Source organism: Sus scrofa, chromosome 12 (genome assembly GCF_054392235.1).
Source record: "Sus scrofa isolate SSC_HxYL_T2T_F1_AM1 chromosome 12, Sscrofa_HxYL_maternal_Yorkshire_Landrace_v2.0, whole genome shotgun sequence".
Lineage (NCBI taxonomy): Eukaryota > Metazoa > Chordata > Mammalia > Artiodactyla > Suidae > Sus > Sus scrofa.
In genome coordinates this window covers 54,274,589-54,291,154 of record NC_139394.1, presented here as the reverse complement: position 1 = coordinate 54,291,154, position 16,566 = coordinate 54,274,589, and the positions used below count along the sequence as shown (strand labels likewise).

The 16,566-nt window shown below is 54.9% G+C and overlaps 1 protein-coding gene across 8 annotated transcripts in view; it reads left to right on the top strand.

The window, feature by feature from the left end:
- Window positions 1-16,566, top strand: part of TRPV3 (transient receptor potential cation channel subfamily V member 3) — a 53,748-nt gene that overhangs the window by 4,501 nt on the left and 32,681 nt on the right. For 4 of the 8 annotated variants that reach the window (XR_014821555.1, XR_014821554.1, XR_014821553.1 and 1 more), the window contains exons 3-9: window positions 4,767-4,871; window positions 5,052-5,138; window positions 6,130-6,284; window positions 7,038-7,214; window positions 11,320-11,460; window positions 13,184-13,464; window positions 15,456-15,632. Coding sequence is in view for 4 of the 8 variants with exons in the window: in XM_005669116.4 (XP_005669173.3) it covers window positions 4,767-4,871; window positions 5,052-5,138; window positions 6,130-6,284; window positions 7,038-7,214; window positions 11,320-11,460; window positions 13,184-13,464; window positions 15,456-15,632 (1,123 nt within the window). In the remaining 4 variants the exon portion in view is untranslated. Of the gene's footprint in view, window positions 1-4,766; window positions 4,872-5,051; window positions 5,139-6,129; window positions 6,285-7,037; window positions 7,215-11,319; window positions 11,461-13,183; window positions 13,994-15,455; window positions 15,633-16,566 lie in introns of those variants that run through there. The other 4 variants (XR_014821556.1, XM_013981215.3, XM_084985510.1 and 1 more) reach the window with 2 other exon arrangements.

Below are 16,566 nucleotides of genomic sequence, written 5' to 3'. Positions count from 1 at the left end.
TGGAGCCGTGGTTCCTTCTCCTTCCCAAGGCTCTTTGAGGGCCCTCATGTGCCTACTTCTCTCCAGACCCCAAAGGTTGGGGCATCTCCCTTAGAACTGAGCAGAAGACTGAGGTCTAGGAATAAAAAAGAAAAGAAAAAATATATCTAAATAAAGCAAGCAGGAGTTCCCATTGTGGCTCAGTTAACGAATCTGACTAGGAACCATGAGGTTGCAGGTTCGATCCCTGGCTTTGCTCAGTGGGTTAAGGACCCAGCATTGCTGTGAGCTGTGGTGTAGGTCGCAGATGCGGCTTGGATCCCGCGTTGCTGTGGCTCTGGCGTAGGCCGGCAGCTACAGCTCCGATTCAACCCCTAGCCTGGGAAACTCCATATGCTGTGGGAGTGGCCCCAGAAATAGGATAAATAAATAAATAAATGAATGAATGAATGAGTGAATGAAAGAAAGAAAGCAGTTCTGACCAGTAAGGGAACATGTACTAATGGTGGAATTGAAGGCACCAAGTAATCTAGACTAGGGAGAGATTTTTGGACCTGGAGCTTTTCCTTGAAGCATCATGCCCCTCCCTGTGAGCAGCTGCTATGGTGACATCCTTACTGGGCCCTGGGCAAGGGGATGTCCCAGGATATAGACACAGGCCATGAAGGCTGCAGAGGTGCTGCCCTTGAAGCTCAGAGCACTGGGACTTTTCTTGGGACAAAGCAGGAGAGATAAGCTCTTCCCCAGCCCGGGGGCTGCCTGGGGATAGTTTTTTCCATCAAAAGGATAGAAATGCAGGAGAGATGGTACAGAGCTGTTTGCCCACCTGCATTCACAACACCAAGATGGTGGCGCCTTTCAGGCTGGGTCGAAATAAACAAAGAGCACCTGCTGCAGATCAAGAGTCAAGATACCACCTGGCCAAGACCTTGCTGCCTGCTCAGGCTGGTAGGTGAGATGTGGCACGTGCAATTGCAAGTAGGGCAGGTGTGGGACATGCCTTCATGGCCTAGAAGCTTCCTGCCTCAGGAGTTAGGTCCTTACCCACCACAGGTCCTTTCTAGCCTGGCTCTGACCAACCTCCTTCCCAGCTTCTGAAGATCCCCTTCCTCAGTCACAGCCTGCATCTTCCCACCAGGGATGCCCTTCTTATGCTTCTCTCTCTGCTTCCAGGGCTTTTCCCAAAGCCCAGGTCCATTTCAAAACCCAGAACGAATCCCACTCTGACAGAGCACAGAGACGTCCCCTATCCCTGTCCTTGACCGGAAGAACCCTCTCTTCCCTTGGGCTCCTATAGCCCAGCTCCTCTTTTGAAGAGGGAGTTGTGGTTGTTGGAACGATGTCTTGGCTCAGATATCTGAGCACAGGGTCCCTGGAGAGGTCATCTGTCCCCTCCCTGCCCCCCAGTTTCCTACACAGAGAACATGAGTAGTTTGGGGGTCAGTGGGTGAATCAGTGATGGAGGAGGCAGGACAATGAGACAAGGAGGGGGTGAGCTGATGAGTAAGCTGCTCAGTGCTCAGCATGGTCCCTCAGCACGCGTGAGGATGCTCCACTGTGAGATGAGGCAATGCTTCTTACCCTCCTTTGGGCCCTCTCTCTCCAGTCCTGGAGTGGATAGATGCTCTCATGCTCTGGTTTCTTGAACCAAACCTGAGGAACTTGAGGCCCCTATGGGCTCTGGCGAGAAGGGGAGGAGGTGGAGGATAGGCAAGGTCCCTCTTCGGCTTCTTGCACAAGACCGGGAAGGAGAGGAGAGGGCTTTGGGTTACTGAGAGCCAAGAGGGAGTCACTTGAGGGACGCAACCTCCCAAGAGTTACAGTTTAGGGTTGTGTCAGTCTGTCTGCTTATTGGTCTCCATCTACCCACCTATCTACCCACCCAAGGATGCATTCCTTAGTCATCTATCTGTCCGTCCATCCATCCCATTCCATGCATCCATGCATGCTTCTATTCCTCTCTCACTTTAACTAGCTCTTCATCTATTCCCTAATCTGTCCAACCAGCCATTCTTTTTTCCACTCATTTATCTTTCAACTATCCATCCTTTGGCTCATCCATTGTTAGGTCTTCTGGGTGTCACCACCCATGTTGTGTTTCAGAGAATTAGGATGATATAAGAGTAGTTTCTGCCACTGATGAACTTATAGTCAAAGGACAGTGTGTTGTTGCAAGAAAAGCAATGGCCTCACTGTGCTGTACCTTTGACTGATCCTTGGAGCCAAGTCTTACCAACCCACTGGCACAGGATCTTTGTGAGGGGAGGAATTTTTGTTTACTTGTTCCCCACTGTATCCCCAGCTCCTAGAACAGTGCTTGGCGCATTTTAGATGCTCAATAAATATTCGTTGAATAACTGAGCTACTTCTGAGGAGCCCAAATAGGTGGGGTGGGATGGAGGACAGGGCAGGGGCTGGACCAGTTGTCCCAGGGAAACAGATGCAGGTGTGAGAGTGGGGCTCTGCTGGAGATGGTCAGCAAATCTCAACTAGGGTGTTTGGGGGCTGAGCTTCCAGCAAATGTGTTGGCAGTTGCTGGGTCAGAGCTGCCATCATGGTGTGGGGACGCTTTGGCACGGCTGTTCTGGGTACTGCAAGGAGAGGTGATCCCATTGGATGACCTCTGATGCCCACTTCAGCTGGACAGTCCACAAGCAGATGGTCTTGAAACTGTGCCGGCTCCAGGGTCCAGGTCTTATGGACCATCTGGCCCAGCCATTCTCCAACCAGGTGAGGACCCTTGGCCCAGAGAAGCCTCGGGTCACACAGGAGAGAGGCAGAGGCAGAGCCAGACTAGAGGCTAGAACCCAGGCCTCAGGCTCCCAGCTGGGGGTTTGATTCTTCCTTTGTCTTCTCTTTTGGAAGAATGACTTTTTATTAATTAATTAATTAATTATCTTTTTAGGGCCACACTCACAGCATGTGGAGGTTCCCAGGCTAGGGGTCCAGTCGGAGCTGTAGCCACCAGCCTACGCCACAGCCACAGCAACGGGGGATCCTTAACCCACTGAGCGAGGCCAGGGATTGAACCCGCGTCCTCATGGATGCCAGTTGGGTTTGTTAACTGCTGAGCCACAACGGGAACTCTTGATTCAATTTTTTAGGTCGAGTCAGGTTCCTCTTAATGGTCAAGAGACAGGAAGGTGGGGGTGCCAAGGTATCAGCCAGCCCTGCCCTCACCCCATTTATGCCCCATTTCTGGACTAGCTCTGAGCCTTCCAGGCTTCTCTGTGCCTGGAGGAGAGGAGAGGGCTTCCCTAAGCAGGCCCAGGTCTCTGTCCTGCCTGGCTCACCCCAGGGAATGGCTGGGTTGCACAATACCTGGAGCTGGTTTGGCTGGAAGCAGAGCCACAGGGGCGGGCAGAGCAGTGTGGATCGTGGTGTGGGCTGTGAGCCTGGACCTCAGGAGTCAGGTCCCCTGACCAATTTGGCTTCTACCCCGGGAGGGTGACCATGGATGCGCTGTTTCTTCATACTGGGCCTCACTGCCCTCATCTGAAGAATGGGGTCACCAACCCTTCCCTGCCGCCCTCCCTACTGAACTTGACGAGGCCCGCACGGTACTTTGGGAGCTCGTCTGTGGTCTTGGGAAGAAGGGAAGGGGTGTATGGACCCCTCTGGGCCTGGCGAGGAGGCAGGTGCAAAGGCGTTTGGGAGGGAAGCGTGCTGGTCAGGAGGCCCCCACCCTGGCAAGGTCACAGAGCCAAGTCACAGAGCCAGACGTGATGCTGCAGCAGCCATGGGGCGGGGGTGCTGCTGCAATGGAAGTCACCCCCCAGCCTGATCCTTTCCGTCCAGGTTCTCATGAGAAGGCCTGTCTCTGAGTGTGTGACTGTGGGTTCTGAGAGCACGTGCAGCTGCCTTTGTGGGTGTGTCTGGACCTGGGGCCGGGACTGTGTCTGGCTGGGGAGTCACATCTTGAGCACGTGTCTTGCTTCTCCTGGGGCCGGGTCTGGCCCCACGGGCCCACGTCTCTCTTCTCCCAGCAGCAGGGGAAAGCAGCCCCTCCTCGGCTCCCCACCTCCATTGTCCAAGAAGGTTTTCTAGGGTTTTCTTTTGACAAGGAGCTCCCTCCTGTCTCCTGACCCTTAGCCCCTCCCTGTTCTATATCAGCCCTTCTCAGCCTCTTTTCTGTGCTGACAAACAAGACGAGTGATGCTGGAAGGGTGCTGCATGTGGGCATGGGGCCTGCTGCTGAGCAGCTGCTGTAACCTGGCCCTTTCCCGCTCCCTCAAGAGCCCGCAGAGGCCCTTGTCCATTTGAGTCTGGGCTCCTCCCCCCCAGGGCTCTTGCTTCAGACCTGAGGCCTGAGGGGCAGTTGGCCGGGGGGTGGGAGGGTGTGCTGGTGGTGGGGCAATCTAGTTCCCACTGCCACCTTCCCCATTTCTGGTGAGTCCTCTGTACCTGGAGGTAGCTGCAGACAGGACAATGTCCCTTGGATGTTAGGCTACCCCAGTAGAGACCCCTGGGTCCATCTACCCTGTATTTTTAGTGACAAGAGTCCTCCAGAACCAGCTTTGAATCCAAGCTCTGCTGACCACCTGCTGTGCAACCTCAGGCAAGTTGCTGGATCTCAGAGTCCTCACCCACCCACCTGTGAATTGAGGGTGCTACTGACAGCACCTCTCTAGGTTGGGTGAGGCCCCATAGGCCTAGAGTCCAGCACAGAGCTGGCTGAGAGTGAGCACCAAGCGTGTGTGGGCACCTTTGGCAGGGGGGTTGCAGGGTACACAGGTGGACAGGCCCTGCCCCTGCTCTAATTGCCTTGCTTGGGTATCCCCCCGCAGCGCACACTTCTTCCTGGAGATAGAAGGGTTTGAGCCCAACCCCACTGTCGCCAAGACCTCTCCCCCCATCTTCTCCAAGCCCATGGATTCCAACATCCGGCAGTGGTAAGTACCCACCCCCGGCCCCCTGCCCCCTGCTCTGGCTCAGCTCCTGGCTCCAGCTGGCAGGCACATGGCCAGGTAGGCAATGCCTCACCCTGGCCACACAGCCAGGCCTGGTTGTGGCATGTTGCCATTGTCCATTTAAAAATTTGTCCCTCTCTCTTCCCTCCCCACTCCCTGCAGCATTTCTGGCAACTGCGATGACATGGACTCCCCGCAGTCTCCTCAGGATGATGTGACAGAGACCCCGTCCAATCCCAACAGCCCCAGGTGAGCCTGGCCCTTGCCCTCCTCCCACCGTGCACACCAGGCAGCTGCCAGAGGGGTGGGTACCAGGACTCAGCAGGAAAGAGAAAGAGGCCACCATTCTGTGGCTCTGGGACCATTGTCTGGGCCCATGGCTGTGATGTGTAGGTCATTTTTGTGGGGAAGGGAGTATTACGTTTTATAAAAAGTAATACCTATTCATTATAAAACATCCAAACAACAGTAAGTAGCAGTCTGAGAACTTAGCTCAACCCCATATACATAAATTAAAAATATAGGAGCTCCCATTGTGGCTTAGTGGGTTAAAGACCTGATGTTGTCTCCATAAAGACATGGGTTCAATCCTTGGCCTCACTCAGTGGGTTAAGGATCCAGTGTGGCATAGGTTGCAGATGCAACAGAGGTCACAGGTGTGGCTCGGATCTGGTGTTGCCGTGGCTGTAGCTGCAGCTCCAATTTAATCCCTATCCTGGGAACTTCCATGTACCACAGGTATAGCTGTAAAAGGAAAAGAAATACACGCATGTAGACATCAAATAGCAACGTGCATTTTGCAAGAACACATACAAACAAAAGGGTGTATACAGCAGCATGTTCCCCTGGCTGCCAATCTGGAGTGTGGGGGTGGGGAGAGAGAGATGAAAAAAATTCAAACACCACAGTATGAAAGTGATTTTTCTTCCCATAATCCATATTTTGGAAGTAATCACGCTGAACAGTTAGGTATGTATCTTTCCTGATCGTGCTATGCGGATCCAAAATACAGTTTGATAGAAGGCAATTGCATTTGGACTGGAAGGGGAGCAGTGCAGGGCTATATGCATCCTGAGAGGCCCCAGCCCTGGTGGAGGGCATTTCAGACATTGTGACAGGCAGGTGCAGATGGTGGGGGCTGGCGTAACGCCCTGCAGGCCCAGTGGCTCTGCTGGGGGGACGGGAGAGGGTGGGGGTGGCGATGCATGTGTGGTGAGCTGGAAACATGTTTCGGCCGCAGTGCCCACCTGGCCAAGGAAGAGCAGAGGCGCAAAAAGAAGCGGCTGAAGAAGCGCATCTTTGCAGCTGTGTCTGAGGGCTGTGTGGAGGAGCTGGTGGAGCTGCTGATGGAGCTGCAGGAGCTTGGCAAGCGGCGCCGTGGCCTGGACGTGTCTGGTCAGTGCCTGCCTGCTCTGGCAGAGAGTGCAGGGTTAGGGGTACTGCTTGGCTCCGGCTGCCCACCTACCATCCTCTACCCGCTCTGCCCTCCAGCCTTAAATGCTGGGCTGGTGGCTTTGAACTTGATTTTGAGGGCAATGGGGAGCCACGGGAGGGCTTAGATGGGTGGCATTCATGGTCCAGCTACTTTGTGGAGGATGGAATAGAACTGGAGAAGGCTGCTGTTCAGGCAGAGTTGGGACCCCAGCAGCAGGGGGAGGGGGAGCAGCTCTTCAGCCTGTGGCGTTGGCAGGACTCCAGGACGGGAGAAGTGAGTCCAGGGTGGCGCCCTTTGGACTTGGGAGGCTTGATGGCCAGGTACCCATCCCCCGAGCTGTCTTGGGGACCAAGTGAAGGGGGGAGGTGGGGAGCTCTATTTGTAGGCAATGGGGAGGGGAGCCGGTGGGCCGGAGATTTCTGGGTGTCAGCCCTGAGGTAGATGGTGGGAAGCTAGGGAGTGGGTCTCTAATGAGGCTCTGGGCAACTTAGCGGAAGGAGGAACCAGCAAGGGAGCTGGAGGAGAAGGAGCTGGACAGGGAGGTGGGGAAGGGAGAGTGTGGGCCAGAGAGGCCAGCGGAGGCCTTGGGGCAGGGTCTTGAGGTCTGAGACTGCAGCCCCCACCCCCTGGCTTCCCCTCTTCTGCACTGGGCGGGCCGAGGGCAGATGGGGCCCTCCCGGTACCCTGGCTCCATCCCACGACCCTGCCTGCAGACTTCCTCATGCACAAGCTGACGGCCTCAGACACGGGGAAGACCTGCCTGATGAAGGCCTTATTAAACATCAACCCCAACACCAAGGAGGTTGTGCGGATCCTGCTCGCCTTCGCCGAGGAGAATGACATCCTGGACAGGTTCATCAATGCCGAGTACACGGAGGAGGCCTACCGAGGTACCTGCCTGAATTTCTCAGGGGGGTGGGGACCACACCAGGCACAGGCATTGCTGTCACCAAAGCCCAAAGCACTTAGCTCGGTGCCCGGCACCTTCCTTCATTCTGCAAACATCCTTGAGCACTGACCACGTGCCAGGCAGTGTCTTTGGCCCTGGGACACAGGAGTGAACAAGACATGAAGGCTGCTGCTCTAGATCACGTACTTTAAAAAACTGATCAAAAATGCTATGAAAGGAGTTCCCGTTGTGGCTCAGTGGTTAACGAATCTGACTAGGAACCATGAGGTTGCGGGTTCAATCCTTGGCCTTGCTCAGTGGGTTAAGGATCCGGCGTTGCCATGAGCTGTGGTGCAGATTGCAGTTGCGGCTCGGATCCTGCGTTGACCCCTAGCCTGGGAACCTCCATATGCCATGGAAGCAGCCCTAGAAAAGGCAAAAAGGCAAAAAGGCAGAAAAAAAAAAAAAACCCACCAAAAAACCAAAAAAAAACAAAAACAAAAATGCTATGAAAACAAAGAATTTAAAAATAGGTGTAAAAAAAGGTAAAAAAAAAAAAAAAGGTAAAAACCTTTTACCAGGTAATGTCACCAAAAGTGACTGGGGATAGGTGACTTTGGTGTGGATGGTCCGAGAGGTGACATTGGACCTGAAGCCTGCTCGATGGGCAGGATCCAGAACCAGGCAAGAGCAAAAGCCCAAGAGGGAACTGAGCTTGGCAGGCCGAGCCGTGGGAAGAAGGCTGGAGACGAGGTCAGAGAGCGGGGCTGGGGCCAAGCCTGGCAACTGTCAGGATCATTGTCATCATCACCTGCCCCACCCAGGTCTCAGTTTTGTGGTTTCTCTCTTCGGAGACGGGGCATCCGCATGGACACGACGTCAGGCTCCCAACTCGCTGAGCCACAGCGGAAACTCCTTTAGGTGAAATTTTTTGAACGAGTGATAAAGGAAGGTTACTGTCTCTATGAAGGTCTTGCTGCCCTGGCTGCGAATCCTTCCCCCTCTCCTTTCTCGGCCTCCCCTTGCCTTGGCCATTCCTTCTTTCAGGAATCAGCCTCCCACTGGTGAGCTTGTGGGGGGGCAGGGCTGCAGGCAGCCACTCTCTCTGCAGAGTGGGAGGAACCATGTGTTCCTGTCTTCCCAGAAACCAGCCCCCCCTCCACACACACACACACACACACACACACACACACACACACACACACGCATATAAATATAGAGAGACAGAAAGAGAGGACGAGAAATATATTTGGAATCACTGGTTATCAGGAAGATGAAACTATGAACCTAATGAGTTAACACTTCTAACCTACCAAATTGGCAAAACCCAATAATGATTATATATATATGACACATATGTTTAATTTCTAGTATTTTTTTTTTTGGCTGTGCCCATGGCATGTGGAAATTCTCAAGCTAGGGATCAAACCTGCGCCATGGCAGTGACCCAAGCTGCTGCAGTGACAATGCAGGGTCCTTACTCTGCTGAGCCACAAGAGAACTCTTCACTTTGTATATTGGTTATATATATTTTCTTCTTCTTCCTTTTTTTTTTTTTTTTTTGTCTTTTGTTGTTGTTGTTGCTATTTCTTGGGCCGCTCCCGCGGCATATGGAGGTTCCCAGGCTAGGGGTTGAATCGGAGCTGTAGCCACCGGCCTACGCCAGAGCCACAGCAACGCGGGATCCGAGCCGCATCTGCAACCTACACCACAGCTCACGGCAACGCCGGATCGTTAACCCACTGAGCAAGTGCAGGGACCGAACCCGCAACCTCATGGTTCCTAGTCGGATTCGTTAACCACTGCGCCACGACGGGAACTCCTCTTCTTCCTTTTTTTTAATGGCTGTACCTGTGGCATATGGAAGTTCCCAGGCTAGGGGTCGAATTGGAGCTGTAGTCACCGGCCTACGCCAGAGCCACAGCAACGCCAGATCCAAGCCAAGGCTTCGACCTACATTACAGCTCATGGCAATGCAGGATCCCCGACCCACTGAGCAAGGCCAGGGATGGAACCCGCATCCTCCTGGATACTAGTCAGAGTCATTCCGCTTCACCACATCAGGAACTCCCTAAGATGTATTTTGAAATACAGAAATTTTTATGTCAGCAAATATAAAAAAATCAGTTTTGTTTTTTTTATATTTTTGCATTTTGGATTTTTCTTAAGATTTTCCCTTCCAAAAGGTTAGTTATGAACAATTTTCAAATTTTTAAAAATGCTTAGGTCTATTAGTCCACTAGGACTTCATTTTTTTTTTTTTTAAATGGCCACGCCTACAGCACATGGAAGTTCTGGGACCAGGGGCTGAATCAGAGCCACATCTGAGACTGGCCAGGGATCGAATGTGGGCCTCTGCAGCGACCTGAGCAGCTGCAGTTGGATTCTTACCCCACTGTGCCACAGCGGAAACACCCATCAGGACTATTTTTATGGCAGTTCCCCTTGTGGCTCAGTAGGTTAGGACTTGATGTTCTCACCCTGAGGATGCGGGCTGGATCCCTGGACTCGTTCGGTAGGTTAAGGGTCTGGCATTGCCGCGAAGTGCAGTGTAGGTTGCAGATGCATCTTGGACCCGGTGTTGCCGTGGCTGTGGTGCAGGCCTCAGCTGCGGCTGCAATTCGACCCCTAGCCTGGGAACTTCCATATGCTGTAGTTGTGGCCATAACAAGAAAAAAAAAAAAAAAAAGACTATTTTTTATGTAAGGCACGGCAGCAGCTCTTTGTAAAATGCTCTTTCTGTTGGAATGTTCTAAAACTCCCTCCCCCCTCCCCCCAGCCTTCCAGTCCCCTTTATCTGGAGGTTCTGTAGGCTCTACCAGCAGGGTCCGTGCCCCTCCTCCCCCTCCATGCTCCTTCTCCCCTGTGCTGTTTCTCAGTTACCAGGGTGCCATCCACCCAGCACCCAGGCCAGAAGCCGGACCTGAGACGCTCCTTCGCCCCCAGTCCCCACAGACCATCGTCAGGACTCTTCTCCTGAGGATCTTTGGCTCTATTAGCTGGATTGTTCCTTACAAGTCTGGGCTTTTTCTAAAGCATCTGCCAATTTCGCAACCAGGGTGCTTGGAAAACACAAACGTACAAAACTGAAACCCTGGTTGTGTCACTTTTCTGCTTCAGTGCCTTCTGTGTCTTGCAGCCTTTAGGATAAGGTTCTAACCTCTTCACCTGGCTTATGAGGCCTTGAGTCCACCCCATCCAGCCTCACTAAATTTATGTGCCCTCAGTTTAGAGGCCACTTTTTTTTTTTTTTTTTTTTTTTTGTCTTTTTGCCTTTTCTAGGGCCGCTCCCGTCACATATGGAGGTTCCCAGGCTAGGGGTCTAACCGGAGCTGTAGCCACTGGCCTATGCCACAGCCACAGCAACGCGGGATCCGAGCCGCGTCTGCAACCTACACCACAGCTCATGGCAACGCCGGATCCTTAACCCACTGAGCAAGGCCAGGGATTGAACCCAAAACCTCATGGTTCCTAGTCAGATTTGTTAACCACTGAGCCACAGCGGGAACTCCCTAGAGGCCACTTCCTGAAAGCCCCCCAACCCCTCTGGCTGTGTTAAGAGCCCCTCTGGGTACTACGGCCCCTGCACCTCCTTGCATCACAGCGCTTAGTTCTCAGACTAAGCGCTGAGAACTTTCTGAGGACAAGAATCAAAACTGCATCTGGGAGTTCCCTGGTGGCTCGGCAGGTTAAGGATCCAGTGTTGTCACTGCTGTGGCACAGGTTTGATCCCTGGCCCAGGAACTTCCATAAGCCTTGGGAGTAGCTAAAACCAAAATAACTCCCCCACCCCGCCCTCAAAAAACCCCCAAACAACAACAAAAACCTCTGCCTCCCCTGTCCCGCTGTGTCCTCAGCACCTGGCACCGCAGCACAGAGCAGATGACCCATAAACATTCCTTGCTCGCAGGCAGGAGGAATGAAACAAAGAATGAAGTTAGGATTTTTGGTAGAAGGGCGACACAGACCAGACAGGCGGTTGGTATGGGTCCATGGTTTCGTAAAGGATCCATGCAGGATTCGGAGGCCAGAGAGGGTGTGTCACCCCCTGGGTCCCAGCGGCAGGGCGCCGCTGCTCACCTTTGCTCGGTTTGCTTGGTTCGCAGGGCAGACGGCACTGAACATCGCCATCGAGCGGCGGCAGGGAGACATCACCGCCCTGCTCATCCACGCGGGCGCCGACGTCAACGCCCACGCCAAGGGGGTCTTCTTCAACCCCAAGTACCAGCACGAAGGCTTCTACTTCGGTGGGTGCTGCCTCCGCCCAGGGTGGGGGTTGGGGTCCGTGCGCGGGGAGGAGCGCGGGGCGGGGCTTTTGTGCCTCGGGAGGCGAGGACAGGCAGGGAGCTGGAGACCCTACTGCCAGTCTCTGCCGGCTCCATTGTGTCCGAGGCCCTGGAGGACAGAACCAGGGCCAGGGCCAGGGGGGCGGTAGGGGCAGATCCATTCTGAACAGGGTAGCCAGGCGGGACCAGAGAGGAAGGGGCCAGGGACGCGGCGGTGAGGGAGGGGGGATGGAGGAGCCTGCATTCCTGGAGTGTCATCTTGGGGTCTTAGAGGGCCCATAGGCACCACCTGAGCAGCCCTCAGAGATCTGGGAGGGAGAGCAAGGAGAGAACCCTATTTTAAGCCCTAGTTTACCCCGGAGGAGACAGGTTCTGAGAAGGGGAATGACCTGCCTCAGTGTAGTTAAGGAGCTGACTTGGGCATCCTGGCAGCCAGCTGTGGCTTCTGTCCTGCGTCCAGTGCCTCTCAGGATGCAAAAGGATGAAAATTGCTTGACACATTACAGAGTCTAAAAGCAAATGAGTTAGGCTGTCCCTGATGAAAAAAAATTTTTTTTTAAATGTGCAACTTAGAAAGAGTGGATGTACAGTTTTCTGTTCCGCAAATGCATGCTGTCCTATAACCAGTGCTGCGATCAGGACAGGGGACAAACAGCTCCCTGACTTCAAAAACTTTCCTGGTTCAACTTCGCTGTCATCTCCTTCTAGCCCAGGCCCTGACGGATGGCTGAGGACCTATTTTCTGCTCTGTGTGGCTTTCCTGTTTTTTTGTCTTTTTAGGGCCCCACGTGCAGCATATGGAAGTTTCCAGGCTAGGGGTTTAATCAGAGCTGCAGCTGCTGGCCTATGCCACAGCCACAGCCACGCCAGATCTGACCCACATCTGTGACCTCTGCCACCACTGTGGCAATGCTGGATCCTTAACCCCTTGAGTGAGGGCAGGGATCCAACCCGCATCCTTGTGAATACCAGATGGGGTTCTTAACCTGCTGAGCTGCCCAGGGAACTCCCTGTGTGGCTTTTTAATCAGCATGACTAGATGGGTCTGGGTGGCCTTGAGGATGGGGTCTGGTTTAGTCCATTGCCCGGCATCAGATCCTTATCACATGGGATGAAGAGAGGGCACAGGAGGGAGACTGAGGGGGAAGTAGCAGGAGACCTGATGTCGTCTTGGTTCTGTCGCCACTTTGCTGTGTGACTATGTCTGAGTCACCTGCCATCTCTTTTTCTCAGCAAACATTTATTTGTACACCAGGCATGGTTCTAGGGGTTTTTTTTTTGTTTGTTTTTAATTGCCACCACCTATGGCATATGGCCGTTCCCTGGCTATGGGAAAGGCCCTGAGGTAGGAAAAGGCCCTTGCGGCTGGAGGGGAGCCCGTGAGGAGGAGAGGAGGCGATGATGTCGGAAGACGTAGGGCCTTGTGGGCTGTCCTTGGAATGTGAGCTTTTCTTCTGGGTGAGGTGAGCCTTCCTTGTCAACAGGACCCGTCTGGCTGCTGCACTGAGGATAGGGTTGGAGGGCCAGGGTGGCAGCAGGGAGACCAGCCAGGACATCCTTGCCACGATCTGGCTTCAGTCTCCCACCCCCTGCTGAGGTGGTCCAGAGAAGCCCCAGTCCTAGGACGTGGGGGTCCCTGCTCTGGTCCATGGGAGACCCGAGCCCTTGCGTTCCCCTTCCCAAGGCGAGACGCCCCTGGCCCTGGCCGCCTGCACCAACCAACCTGAGATTGTGCAGCTGCTGATGGAGCACGAGCAGACGGACATCACCTCGCAGGACTCCCGGGGCAACAACATCCTGCATGCGCTGGTGACCGTGGCCGAGGACTTCAAGACGCAGAACGACTTCGTCAAACGCATGTACGACATGATCCTGCTGAGGAGCGGCACCTGGGGCCTCGAGACCACGCGCAACAAGGACGGCCTCACGCCCCTGCAGCTGGCCGCCAAGATGGGCAAGGCCGAGGTGGGCCAGGCTTTGGGGGCAGGGAGGGAGGGTGAGAGGCAGGCTCCCCTGGGGGCCCTTCTGGGTGGCCAACCGCACAGAGCCACGCACAGGCCGGACTTCAGGCCCTAACATGGCTTCTATCTCCTGTGCCGGAACCCCCTCCCCTGTGCCAGCGGAGGGGAGCCTTAAGGCTGCGGTGACAGATGGTTGGTGACTGGGGATCCGTGCATGGATGGCAAAGCACCTGAACTGAGGCTGAACGTCTAACCCTCAGGACTTGCTGCCTCTTAGGAGGACAGGGGTCCCAGGACGTCTGCTCTGGATCCAGAGCCCATGGGCTGCTGCTCCCCGATGTTGGAGAGACCCCAGCCTGTCTATCAGGTTGAAACATTGAGCCAAGTCCCCCGTAGAGTGTGTGGCTGTTCGTGGTCCTTTGTGATGTGGCCAAGAAACTCAAGTTAACAAGGGAGCCTCGGTGGAAACTCGGCTAGGATGGGCTCACATCTCTGTAAAAGGATCTGGAGCCATGGCTTGGTTCAAATTCAAGGTCAGGCCTCAGGTGGGGGTTGGGGTCTTGGCAAAGCTGCTCCTCAGCCTCCAGGCCTCCAGCCCTGGGAGGGGACCGTAGCTCTGGGGAGGCTGCAGGAAGGCACTGGGTGGGTGGGGAGCCATTGAGCAATCCCAGTCATGCCAGCCTCAGGGCCACTGGAGGAGGAGGCGGTGCCCCGAGGGCCTTGGGTCCTGTCCCAGTGCTCAGGGCTGGGGACCACAAGGGACCTTTTCATTCTCCTGTGGGAGTAGGAGGACTCGGAGAACAGCTTTGACAGAGGGGGAATTGTGTGCCTGCCTTGCCCATCTCCTGCCCACCCCAAGGACACAGCTTCCTGGGGGCTTTGAGGAAAGGCAAACTGTGGTTGCAAGTGGAGCTTTCTCTAAGGATGGCTGTGGCATGTGCTGTGTCTGGGGAGATGGCTTCCTGCATGGAGCATGGCCCCTGGTTCCCTAGAGGAGAATGTGCCTCCCCCCATACCCGCCACCCCTGGCCAGTGTCGGGGAGGCACCTGCACCCTTGCTGGCCCCTTCTTTCCTCCGTTCAGTCTTCTTTGGAAACCTTTCTGGATGCTGCCCAAGGTGGCCACTGTGCTGGGAGTGGAGTGACACATGCTTGCGACACAGACCCTGTCCTGAGGCTCTTCTAGGTTGGGGCCCAGGAAGGGGAGCCGAGCCCTGTCTCTAGGAGCTCCCTGCCTGGGCTGTCGAGACAAGGCTCCCGTGCAAGGAAACTCCAGTGGAAGATGGAAGCTCCAGTGTCAGTACTCTGACACTGTTCTCCCCAACAGGACCTTCTTCCTGGACCTTGTGTTGGTGCCCCAGGAAGCTCTGCCCCCATCTTATGGTCACCCGGGGCTCAGCTTTGGGGAAGTGGTGAATTCTCCATCCTGCTTGCACTTTGGAACTGCCCGGGGGAAACTTTACAAGACACCAATGCCTGGGTGCCACCCCCAGAGATTTGGATTGAATTAGTCGATGGTGTGAGATTTTCAAACGTTCCCTAGTGACCCTGACATGCAGCAGAGAGCAAGGCTCACCGACCTCTTAGAGAGTGGGCCCCATGGGCCTCCCTGAGAGGTTGGTGTCTTGCGTCACCCCTTCTGGCCATGAGCAGTGAACCTCCACTGGCAGGATCTGGATGGAGGGGAGCATGGGGAAGCTAGAAAAACATCTAGCTTCTTTTCAAGTCCAGGCCAAACAGAGATTATTTCTCCAAATTGTCAGTGCCTGCATTCTTCCCTGAACAGACTCCCCAGCTGGTGCAAGGATTCGCCAGCTGACTGTGCAGCTCTCTGGCGTGTGCCGAGGGCCTTCAAGCCTCTTGTCTCTGGTATTCACAAGCTCCATCCATCCCAGTGGGAGTCCCCTCCGGGGACCTGTCTGCCTTGGGCGGGCCCAGCTGCGTTGGCCCTAAGCCCCATCGAGTGGTTGACGGTTGTTCGTCTTCCTGTCTCCAGATCCTCAAGTACATCCTCAGTCGTGAGATCAAGGACAAGCGGCTCCGGAGCCTGTCCAGGAAATTCACCGACTGGGCGTACGGGCCCGTGTCCTCCTCGCTCTACGACCTCACCAACGTGGACACCACGACGGAAAACTCGGTGCTGGAAATCATTGTCTATAACACCAACATCGACGTGCGTCTGCCGGGTGGGCCGGGGAAGGTCGGGGGTGGCAGGCTGGGCCTCAGACCAGGGGCTCAGGAGGGCCTGGGAAGACCCCGTGCTACTAGCTGGACGTGTCTTCAGCCCTCATTCCTTTGCCTCAGTGGGCAGGGCGTGGGGGCCAGTGCTGGGGCCACCTGATCTCAGCAGCCATTGTGGTGGGAATCTCCTGGCCCCAGAATCCTGGGCGGGGGGCGGGGCATGGTGGGAGGGTGTTGGTTTCCGTCTTGTTTCTCCCCGACTCCTCCTATTGGTTCTAGATGGTTGGGCTGAGAATCCCCTCTTCCCCAAACCTGAACCCAAACGAGGGTCAGGGAAGAGTGCATGGCAGGAGCAATCAGGGAGGGCTTTCTGGAGGAGGCAAGGAGGGGAGATCCGGGAAGCTGAGGAAGAGAGGGGATCCGCAGTGGGAGGTTTGTGGCTCTTGGTGGAAAGTGAGACAACAAGCTGGATCTTCATGCTTCACATTTTACCAAGACTCGTGCTTCCTAGAGCCTGCCTTGCCTGGGGTCTCCCTTGACCCTCACAGGAACCTGGCTGGAATGGCAGGGATTGAGATCAGCTTTATAGATGCGGAGACTAAAGCCCAGAGAGGGTCAGGGGTTTTCCTAGGGTCACAGAGTGAACAGGGGCACAGGAGGGACCAGAACCCTGGTTGTGGCCCTGGCCCCTCTTCCAGCCTTCGCTCCCCCATAGGCATCAGATCTGTGCTCCTGTGGCATTTGGCTGCTGTCTGGGTGCAGTGGAATTGAGCCTCAGGAGCTGGAAGTGACCCTCCCAACATTTCCGGCCAAACCAGTTCATTGGCCCCTTCCGCCAGGGGCAGTGCTGACTCAGCTCCCTTTGAAAGGAGGGCCTTTTTTTTTTTTTTTTTTTGGCTTTTTGGCTTTTTGCCTTTTCTAGGGCT